General features: G+C 36.6%; 1 protein-coding gene across 1 annotated transcript; it reads right to left on the bottom strand.

Annotated features, from left to right (window-relative positions):
- Positions 1–212: 212 nt before the first annotated feature.
- Positions 213–1,154, bottom strand: LOC114033402 (putative olfactory receptor 10D4). Its single transcript, XM_027848918.1, has one exon. It carries the CDS (start codon positions 1,152–1,154, stop codon positions 213–215), a length of 942 nt encoding a protein of 313 aa, XP_027704719.1.
- Between the last annotated feature and the right edge of the window lie 10,564 nt (positions 1,155–11,718).

Here is an 11,718-nt window from a genome sequence, read left to right as displayed (position 1 = left end):
ATTCATGATTAAAAATATGTAGTTATATGTACAATTACATTATAAAACATGGGGAAATACAAACACACAAATATATATTGTAAGAATTGGTAAGCTCAGAAGATAAAATAATTTACAATGGTTAGCAGTTTCATAACAAAGTTTGAAAGATGTTCTTAGCAAATTGGGTTTGCCAAGGAGGAATCAAGCTTTGTCCATCTATTTTTAGAGGTTTATTCGTTCTCATTACTGAGTCCCATTTTATATAACACTTTGTGGAGGGCAAATTTCACATCCTTATTCCTTAAACTATAGATCAAGGGGTTCAACATGGGAGTCACAAGATTATTTAATATCTGAACCACTGAGCCAAGCAAGGGACTGGGAGTGGGTTGTAGGTAGATGATGATAATGGGCCCATAGACACAAAGGATTGCTGTGAGGTGTGCAGTACAAGTAGAAAAGGCTCTCCTTCTACCTTCTACGGAGCGTATTCTTGATATGGAGATCCTAATGCGAGTATAGGAAATGAGAATGAGGAAGAAGCATATGAGAAGCAAAAGACCAACATTAGTGAAACTAACCCACTGGGCTAAAGATGTATCTGCACAGGCCAGAGCTAAAACAGCAGGAAGGTCACAGAAATAGTAGCCTACTTGGTTGGGGTCACAATAAGGTAACTGGAAAGTAAGGGAGGTCAGGATGGTAGCATGAACACACCCACTCATCCAGGTACTTGTTGCAAGGATGAAACACAGCTTATGATTCATGATAACTGTGTAACGTAGAGGGTGACAGATGGCAACAAAGCGATCATATGCCATTACAGTGTACAACAAGGCTGCAGTACCACCCAGGAAATGGTAGAAGAACAATTGGACTACACATCCCTGGAAAGAGATGGCTGGTGTCTGACCAGAAAGATAGAACAACATTTTGGGTGAAGTAACTGAGGAGAAACCCATGTCAAATATAGACAGGTTTCCTAGGAAGAAATACATAGGGATATGAAGATGAGAGGAAGAAATGATGGCCGTGAGGATGAGCACATTCTCTGACAGTGTGCATAGGTACAGAGATAAGAAGAGAGCAAAGAGCATTGTCTCCAGCCCCTCTGTCTCAGGGATTCCCAGCAGGATGAACTCAGTCACAACTGTGTAGTTCTTCATTTCCATAGCAAAGTCAGCTCTTAGCTATCTGTGAAAGGAAATGAGTAATTTTATATATGTGTGTGTGTATATATGTATATATATATATATACATACATATATATATACATATATATATATATACATACATATATATATATATACATATATATATATATATATATATATACACACTGATTTTGAAGCCAAGAGAAAGGAATGCTTCAAATTGCTCCAGAAGTTACAGACTATTGTTGTCTGGGTCCCACAACTTGTGATTACAAAGTACTAAGGATCCAAGATCTCTTTGACATATATATGTGTAGAGAATTAGACATAAAGAAGGTAGGTTGGAGTAGGTGTTAAGTATTAGGTGTTAGGTATAAGATGCATTCGTTTCACTACCAAACTGAAGGTCTACAGAGTTGTAGGAATGACCTCATCATTGTATACCTGTGAAACCTGAAGAGTATACCAGCATCATGCCAGGAAACTAAACTGCTTTCATTTGAATTGTCTTAGGAAGATTCTGATTCTCTCACCTGGCAGGATAAAGTACCAGACATTGATATCCTTTCTTGAATCAAACTGCAAGCATTCAAACTCTACTGCAGAGCACAACTCCACTGGGCTGGCCATGTTGTTCAATTGTCAAATGTGTACTTTCCTAAAAGACTATTTTACAGATAACTCACACAAGGCAAGAGTTCACATGGTGGTCAGAAGAAATGATTCAAGAACGTTCTCAAGGTCTCTCTGAAGAACTTTGGGATCAATTGTGTGACATGGAAGATACTGACAAAGGATCACTCAGGATGGCATGCCCACATCAAATAAGATGCTGCACTCTATGAGCAAAGTCATATTGAAGCAGCTCATAAAAAATGCAAGATGTGCAAATTTAGAGAATCCACTCCAAATGTTTATGTGGACTATTTATGCCCAACCTATGGTAAAGCATTCCAAGCTCATATTAGTCTGATCAGTCACTGTCAGAATCACTGTAACTTGACTCTAACATAGTGATGTCATTTTGGTCATCTTTGAGAACAATGGACAACCATCACTAGACTGGAACCAGACTTGAAATACCAGTCTCAGGCAGCTTTATTTTATTCTAGAGGTCATTAAGAGTCACTGGAATTTCTTAATCTAGGAAGAAACATGATCAGGCCTGTGCCTTAGAAAGACTATTTTGGCAATTGTGTGGTAGATGGGTTAGGGAATATTAGAGACAGGCAGCAGGGAAACCAACAAAGAATCCATTGACATGGTCCAAGTCAGAGGAAATGTGGCTCAAAACAATAGTAGTAGTAGTATGGGTAGAAAGAAGGAATAATATTTGAGAGATATTGAGGAAGTAGAATTGTCAAGATTTGACAACCTCCATACAACCAAACCAACAGCATTATGCCAAATTCTTCCTCACTAGAACAAAATGGGAAAACAAAGATTCTATGCCCAACAACCTAAGAAAGGATCCAGCCTTGGTTTTAATCTTTGCTCATTCAAGTTGGTTACCCAAGGGTTCCAACCACTTCCAAGAACCAGTGGATTCTTGGGAACCTTTGGAATTCTAGCCACTTCTAAGAACCAGAGGGTTCATGGAAACATTTAAATTCAATGTGTTCACTTTTCAATTATTCCTAAATTTCTATCATCACTTAACTCCAATCTAAGGTATTGAACTTCCTTAATTTTTCTGACATCTGAACCTCAATGCCTCATTATATTCCCCTCCTTTTTTTCCTTTTTCCACCATAACTTTTCACTCAAAGTTGACATCTCCCTCTTTCCACTTTACTCCTTGTTTGCACAAATATAAACCCACAAGAATAAATTTCTGCCATTTATTTATAAGAAATTTACAAATTCTGGGTAATGTAACTGGAAGTGAATATAAAAGAAAACTATCCAGTTTTAAGTACTTGGCACTTAATTCATATGATATTCTATCTAGCTACAGTTTCCTGGGCCTTGTTTGGTCCATCACAACTTCATTTTCTCCTAGTATTTCAAATTCCTTAAAAGCACCAAAACAGAATATCTCTCATCCTAGAGCACCCTTCACAGAATTGGAATCAATGACTATCTTAGCTGACTGGTCCATTCTAAAGTTCAAAAGTCTCTCTTAAATCATAAAACTTCCTGAGTGAATGTTGGGCTGTGGATTCTCTATCTACTTTCTTAGGTAATCATTGAGCCAACTAATTTTATTTTGCTCCATTTCATTTTACTCCTCTTCTTTTCTCTCTTTTCTCACCCTTCCTCTCCTTTAATCTTCCCTAACCAAGAAGAAAAACAAACAAGAAATCCAAGTGATGATATTTGAAAGTAAACCAATAACCTTAAAAATTAGAATAATTCAATTTGAGACAGGTTAAGCCGAGGTTCAGAAAGAGGACCCCCAGTCCTTGTATTTTACAACTAGTAAAGATTTCATCTCATCATCATTATTAGATCTCAGTTCTTTTTTACTGTCTTGGTCCTCATCTAATGTGAAATGTAATATTCTTATAGAGAAGAGACACAGATTCCTCTCTATCTCATGCGTTCTCATCTTACAGGAAAAAAAATCAAAGATAGGAACCTGAAAAATAGCAAATGCATGGTTGCTATACAACCAAAGTTTTGTCATTAATTAGGCAGATTGTCATAGGGAAATGTAAATTAAGCATATCTTGGCAAAAAAAAATTGCAACCCCCTCCCTTTGAGCCAAGCCTCTTTGTCTTTGTAAACAGGTTCAAGTTGTTCAAGGCTCAAATTTTGGGGACAACTGTTATCTTTACCAGGGGGACTTTTGGCAGTCAGCTAATCCTGCTATCTTTTGTAGTTTTAAGCTTTTCAACGATGAGAATGAGACCTCTAAACACTAGCTGTCTCACTTCCCAAGGTCCAAACTTCTTCAAGTGAATGTGAGAAAGATGGAAAGGAGAGAGAAGAAGGATGGAGTGGTGGGATAAGAGAGGGTCAGGGAGGAGAATAAGGAGAGGGCAAAATTTTTGCACTCACATTACTAACAGCCTTAGGCATGACTGACTGAGACTGAGGTAGTATTTTTGTTTATCCAAGACTTCCCCTGCCAGGCATCACAGAAGGGAAAACTTAAGACTTTTGTAAAACTCAACTCTCCAGTCAGAGACTAAACGTTTCTCTTTTTCACCCAAATATTCAGGGAGAGGATAGTACAGATCTCACAGTATCCTTGCCTCTTCACCTGGAGTACCTCTCAGTTCCAGGAACCAAAACATTTCTCACATACATTAGAGCTTAAATTTATTTGTCATCCCTTTGGGGCCCTATCCTTGACACTGAGCAAGCCTGGAGCAGAGGGATCAATTAATACCTAGGTATTCTGGGACCTTAGAAGAAGGAAAACACTGGCAGAGACAGCATCTGGTGACATCTACCTAAGACAGGCTTTGGTGGGACAACATAATCCTTTTGTTTAGGACCCCGTACTGACAAATATTCTAACATATTGTTATCTATCTTTGTATAGATATGTGTATGTCTTATCTCACTAAACAGCTTATAATTACAGGAGTTAAAACTTTTACTTCATATTATTTCCACTGCACTTAGCACAGTGCTTTATACATAGTTGGTTATTTGTCAATTAAAAAGTTGACATATATTGATCAAATTGGTAGAGTTATCTTCTTTCTCCTTAGCCATGATACATTTCACATAAAGAGGTACTTTACTAATGACTGGCATTGCTTATCTCAAATTCAGTTTCTTTACATAATACACAGTTTCATGAATATCTTCATTTGTAAAGCAATTAAGTCACATAATTGAGTACTATACTTGAGTTGCTGTGTGATCTTGGACAAGTCATCTATAAAAATGGGATATTAATGTCCCTTCTATGATTACTATAAGAATAAAATAAGTTATTTTTTGTAAGGCATTTTGGAAACCTTAAATGGCAATACAAATGTTATTGATGATGAGGATAGTGGTTTTAGTGGCTTTGGTTTGTATAAATAAGAGCAATACTCTTAGGAAAAGTATAAGAGGTGCTCATGACACAACTTTCCAGGTAAGATGATAGAACAAGAATTCTGAAGAGGGTCAGGCTCATTTCATATCTCTCAAAAAACAACAAAAGGAACACAAAAGAGAAGGAAAATGTCTAAAAAGCCACAAAGGGATATAAATCAAACAAAATCAAATGTAAATAATGTGTGCCAATACAAAAAAAAATGCCAGATTGTAGCTGAAAAAAGTGTAAAATGCCAGAAGCAAATGCTTGATGGAAAAACAAAATCCAACAACATAAGATAAATTAAGAAATCAAATGGATAAATAATGATATAAGGTCATTAAGTAAGAAAAAAATTGATATGAATACCTCAAAGGCAAAGGAGTGTATAGAATTTTTTTTAATCAGAGGGAGAACTGAAGTCAGCATGAAGATTGCTAAAATCTATAGAAAGGAAATAATGAGGGAAAAGCAAGATTGAAACTATAATAAAAAAGCCTTAAAAAAATAATCCACAGAAGAAACTGGCTTACCACAATAGGAAATATAACTGTATATAGCAATGCTGAAATGAGAGAACATGCTGGGAAAATGGATCAGTCATTGAAAAATATTGAAAAATCTACAGTGCCAAGTGACTGGCTCACAGGATAGATGATGATGGAGCAAACTCAGGATTAGAGTCAACCCAGAAAATTTAGCAAAGCAAAAGAATATGAACACTGTCAACCAGGAGATCATTCAAGAAAACTTTCAAAAAGAGTTCTCAGAGAGTCATATGTCCTTCAAGAAGTCTTTGAACTACAACCATGATTCCATTCCAAAAGGGAGGTGTTTGAAATGATTCACCTTTCTCAATTCAAAACCAAATTATTTTCTAGTTAGACAACATCCTATAGCCTGAATGACTAAATGTTTGTGATAAATTGAAAAAGGGAAAACTAAAAAGGAGTAAGAGACATGGGTAAAATAATGTTAATGTACTTGTATTTGTTTAATTTAATAAAGTAATACAGAGTTATTTTTAATGTTTTTAAATCTGGACTTTTGTAAGTTCTGTTTAGCTCAAGTTTATCATGGTAAATAATAAGATTTTAAATTTTTAATAAGGAAAAAATGCAAAAAAAATCACTTAAGTACAGCAATATAAAGGATGTCATCAGAGGAATGTATGACTACAAACAAACAAACAAAAAGTTGGGCTAATATGAGTTGTTTTAACCATGCTGAGAAATAATTTAGAGCTCTGTGATAATAATGACTAAACTATTTATTCCTTTTAAGTGAGAGATCCTACTACTTATCATATGCACTCAGGTTATCAAAGACAGGCCTCATGCATATGACAAAATATTTATAGTGGCATTTTATTTTGTGGGAATCAAGAATTAAAAGCAAATTTTGGAAATGGCTGAACAAACTGGTATATGAATTGATACAATGTTATTGAATAGTAAATTATGAATATGAGGAAGTGAAAGAAAGATGGGAAAGAAACATGGGAAGACTTGTATGATGTGATAGAGTGAAGTGAGCAGAAAGAAGATGAAGGTACAAAGATACAAATGATTAAGATTGTTATTAAGATTATACACATGATTAAGATAATATAAATGAGGATAACTATAAAAGGAGCTAAAACTCTAAGCAACCAAAGTGACCAGTCCTAGTCCTAGACAATATGTAATAAACTCTATTTGCCTTGTCTTAGCAGAGAGGGCAGAACATTTCATACTTGGTAAGACACTACCACTGTATTAATTGTTTTTGCTTCTTACAAGGGAGGGTTCAAAACTGAAGTATTGGAAGGGGGCTATAACTAGAAAGGACTAGTTAGTTAACTGATGGCCAGACTGCACAATTCATTGGTATCCATTCAATGTCAAGAGATTTCAAAACAAATTCCTAGCCTGTCAGTTGGGTACCCTTTAAAAGACTGACAAGGAGGACATGGACAAGAGACCTGCAGAATAGACAGTCATGGATGAGCTATGATCTACATTATCAGAAGGAGTATCCATACTGATGGCTTCACAGGTCCAACAAAAGATCTAAACATAAAAGTTTTTATTCCTTTGTGATAAATTCAATAAGGATTCAAAAAAGAAAAAAATGACTTTGGTAAAGCTGAGTTGACTGGACTCTTCAATTAGAAAAAAATAAGGAATAGATTAAAAAACAAGCATACAGTTATTTTCAGGAAACACATTGTCAGGATACCTATGCCAAGAGTACTCCTCTATTTTTACTCCTCTTTTTTTTTTTTAAATTGTTAGGAGATACCCTTTTTTCCAGAACTAAGTTCCAGAAAGCAAGCTGTGTTCTGTTCTCGGTGAATCAAGAATCTTTTGGGCTCACCCTCTGGATGAACTCAGTTGCAGCAACATCCCAAAATTGGTTCACACCAGCCCCAGAGGGTCATTGAGCTCAGACAAGCACCTACAGGACTCATGTTCCAGTCATGAAGCCCTGCTGTGAATCAAACTTATCTCATTGTTGCTATTACCCCTCATTGTTAAAGCTACACTTCACTGTGTATTCATTGCTATATGTATTAAGATTTGCCCACACTAAAGCAGATCTCCTACTACAGTAGGTCCCAGTACATGTACCTAGTTTCTTTCCTCCAACTGAATAAATAAAGCTTTTTGCTTATCACTGCCGTTGGCCCTATTTTTATAATTTTGTCTTTATTTTATTTTGTTTCTTAGACTTAACTGTGGTTGTGATGATCTGTGCGAGCTCTTTGGTATTTTTGGAGTTAATGGTAGTTTCATAACCTTTGTGACATTTCAGTCATTTGTTTTCAGAATCGATAACATTCAATCTATAAATATTTAAATAGATTTGTCTGAAAGGGTGATATCAATTTATTGTATTATCATACTAAATCATGAAAAGTTAGAATGACATGGCTAATAATCAAGTAAAGTGGAATTCAAGCCATAAAGCATTAGAGGAGATAAATAAGGGTATTTCATCATGCTAAAAAATTCTATCCAGAATGAGAGCACACAAATTTTAAATACACATGTACTTAATGTACCTAATGACCATAATGTAAAATTTATAAAAGAAAAGTTCACAGTCTTACAGAAGAAATAATTTTAAAAGATAAATAATTGTAGGTTTTGATACCTTATATCAGAATATGAGGAATTAAATAAAAAATGAAAAGGAAACACATTATAAAACTGTCAAATATTAACCAAACTAGACAAAATAGCTATGATTTAAACACAAAGGTTGGACTAGATGAGACTGGCAAAAAAAAATGTGTTGGAAAATATGGCCCAGGAGTAAGGAATCAGAAGGCTAAAGACATGCAAATTGTGCAGAAACTTCTTACCTAGACAACATGAATAGTTTCCTCATTGAAATTATTGGAAAACCATTCGAAGGAAAGTAATTCTGAGCAAATGAAAAAATAAAAGTAGTCCCAGATATAGCTCCCTGCTGTAAGTAGAGAAATAATGGGCTACCAGGACAGTATGTTATATTTATTGTCAGAAACAGTCACTATATTGCTTACATGTTACAAGGGAGAGTTAGCAATAATGGGGAGTTCAGGGTGGGGGGGGGATGATGTATCACTAGAAATGTTTGTGATTTTAAAACTAAAAGCATCACTAAAACATATTTAAACATTTTCTAAAATATGGTAAACACTGAATAAAATCACAGAAAATGAAATTGGATTGTGGTTTTTGATCCACTCTGGTTGCTATCTATTTCTTTTTATGGGAGATTTCATCCCACTTACATTCACAGTTATGATAACTAACTGTGTATTTCCCTCCATCCTATTTTTCCTCCTGTTTGTCCTCTCTCTCTCCATTCACCTTTTCCCTCCTCAACAGCATTTTGTTTCTGTCTACCACCTCCCCTGGTCTGCCTTGTCTTCTGTCAGTGCCTCTCCTCACCCACCCCCACACCCCCACCAACTTTATTGAATCTCCTCCCCTCCTATTTCTTTGTGGGGTAAGATAGATTTCTATATTCAACTAATTGTGTATATTATTCCCTCTTTGAACCAATATTAATGAGAGTAAAGTTCAAGTGATGTCCATTGCCCACCCTACCATCTTTGCCCGCATTATGGTAAGTCTTTCATGCCTCTTCATGTGAAAGAACTCACTCCATTCTACCTCTCCCTTCCTTCTGCACCCAATGCTCTCCTCTTTCACATCCTTAATTATTTTTTATGTCATTCCCTCAAATTCATCTTATACCAATAACCTGTGTCTATGTTCTAGGTGTACTATTACTGGTACAATTTTTAAGAATTATAAGCATCATCTTCCCATGTAGGGGTGTAAACAGTTCAGCTCCATTTAATTCCTTATGTTTTCTTTCTCCTTTTTAACTTTTTAGGCTTCTCATGGGCCTTGAAATTAGAAATAGTTTTTTGTTCAATTCTGCTCTTCTCTTTATGAAAGCTTTATGAAAGTCATTGAATGACTATTTTTTCCCTTAATGTATTATGATTAATTTCACTGGGGAAGTGATTCTTGGTTGTAGTACTAGCTTCTTTTCCTTCCAGAATATCATATTCCATGACCTCTGATCCTTTGATGTTGCACCTGCTCAGCCCTATGTAATAATCTTGATTGTGGCTCTCCAATATTTGAGTTGTTTCTTTCTGGCCACTTGTAGTACTTTTTTCTTGACCTGATGGTTTTTAAACTTGGCTATAATGTTCCTTGGAGTTTTTATTTTGGGATCTCATTCCTGAGGTGATTGGTGGATTCTTTCAATGCCTGTTTTGTTCTCTGATTCCAGGAGATCAGGGCAGCTTACCTTGATAATTTCTTGAAAGATGCTCTCCAGGTCTTTCTTTTGATTATGGCTTTTGAAATAAAATAAAAAAAAAAAAACAAACAAACAAACAAAAAAAAAAGATTATGACTTTCAGGTAATCCAATTAATCTGAAATTATCTCTCCTGGATCTATTTTCCAAGTCAGTTGTTTTTCCAGTGAGCTATTTTACATTTTCTTCTATTTTTTTTTCATTCTTTTGAATTTGCTTGATGGATTCTTGATGTCTTATAGAGTCATTAGCTTCCACTTGCCCAATTCTAACTTTAAAGAAGCTGTTTTCCCCAGTTAGCTTTGGTACTTCCTTTTCCATTTGGCCAATCGTGCTTCTTAGGGAGTTGTTTTCTTCAATGGATTTTTGTGTCTCCTATTTCATTTGGCCAATTCTACTTTTTAAGCAGTTATTTTCTTTGTTGACTCTTTTTTTCATAATTCTCTTGCATCACTCTCATTTCTTTTCCCAATATTTCTTCTACCTTTCATATGATTTTTAAGCTCCTTTTTGAGCACTTCCATGACTTCTTTCTGAACTTGAGACCATTTTCCATTTTTCTTTGGGCTTTTGCCCTTAGGTATTTTGAAATAGATGTCCTCTTCTGAGTTTATGTCTTGGTGTTCCCTGTCACCAAAATAACTTTCAGTGGTCAGATTTTTCTTTTGTTCTTTTTTTTTTGCCTTTTTCCTTTCTTTTATATTTGAACTGTGCTCCCAGGGTGGAAGGGGCACTCTCTCAGGATTCTTGTAACAGAAGCTGCAGGCCCTGGCTGTTTATGTGGTGTTGTATTGATGTTGCTGTAAGACCCCCAGGGGGACCCTTGTGTCTAGTGCTGTGCTGAGAGGGTGTGATGGTTGGCTGGTGTTGCTGGGGGCCATAAGGGTCTGGCAGCTTACATGGTGCTGAGCTGGGATCCAAGCAGTGGTGTCTGGCATGTGCTAAGGCTAGTAGGATGTTTCTGCATTCCCCACCCCCCCCCATGCCCCTGGTTACACTGGAGCATATGGTGGTCTAGCTGATAGAAGTTGCTCTGGGACTGTGCTGAAGCATTTTGGGGGCCCAGCACTGGTGGCTTGCTTAGGCACCCATAGGGTTGGTGTCTTCTTGTTTGCCTGGGCTACGCTGAAGCATGAGGAGGCCTGGCTACTAGAGAATGCCTGTTTGCCTGGAGGTGCACTGAAGCTCGGCTGATTTTTGGAGCTGGAGCCTATAGGTTCCCCTGGCTGTGCTAAGATATGTAAGTGTTGGCAGTTGCCTGCTTCACCACACTAAGGCTCAGAATCTATTGCTGGTTTGCTGAGGTGAGGCTTACTGCTGGCTTCCTGGGATGCTTCCTGTCCTGTCCTTTTTATTTGAATGAGACACACCTTTCTTGCCAATCTTCCAAGTTTCTTGGGTTAAAAGATTGTTTCACCCTATCTTTTTTCTGATTCTGTTGTTCCAGGATTTGTCTCAGGGCACTATTTTATGGTTGTTTGGAGGTGAATATGGAACAATTACAGTGATTTACTGGTTACTCCACCATCTCGGCTCCCAGAAGTCCCGTCGTAATCATGGCTACTTTATAATGAAGAATAGAGAGGCTGGTTTAGCTATGACCCTTTACTCCATCAGTAGGTCCAATTCTGCTGGCACTCCCCTTCATTTCTCTGGGTATAGTTGCTTTTCCTTGTCTTTAATTTATTTTGTGTCTTTTTAGTGTCTTGACTTTGCTGAATGGAGGGGCTGAGTTCATATTCCACTTTTCACTCATTTTCCCTTCCAAAAGCCCCTTGCCTTCAGTTT

The sequence above is a fragment of the Vombatus ursinus genome, unplaced genomic scaffold (genome assembly GCF_900497805.2).
Source record: "Vombatus ursinus unplaced genomic scaffold, bare-nosed wombat genome assembly UNPS02006926.1, whole genome shotgun sequence".
Classification (NCBI taxonomy): Eukaryota; Metazoa; Chordata; class Mammalia; order Diprotodontia; family Vombatidae; genus Vombatus; species Vombatus ursinus.
This window is presented reverse-complemented; position numbering and strand designations above follow the sequence as displayed.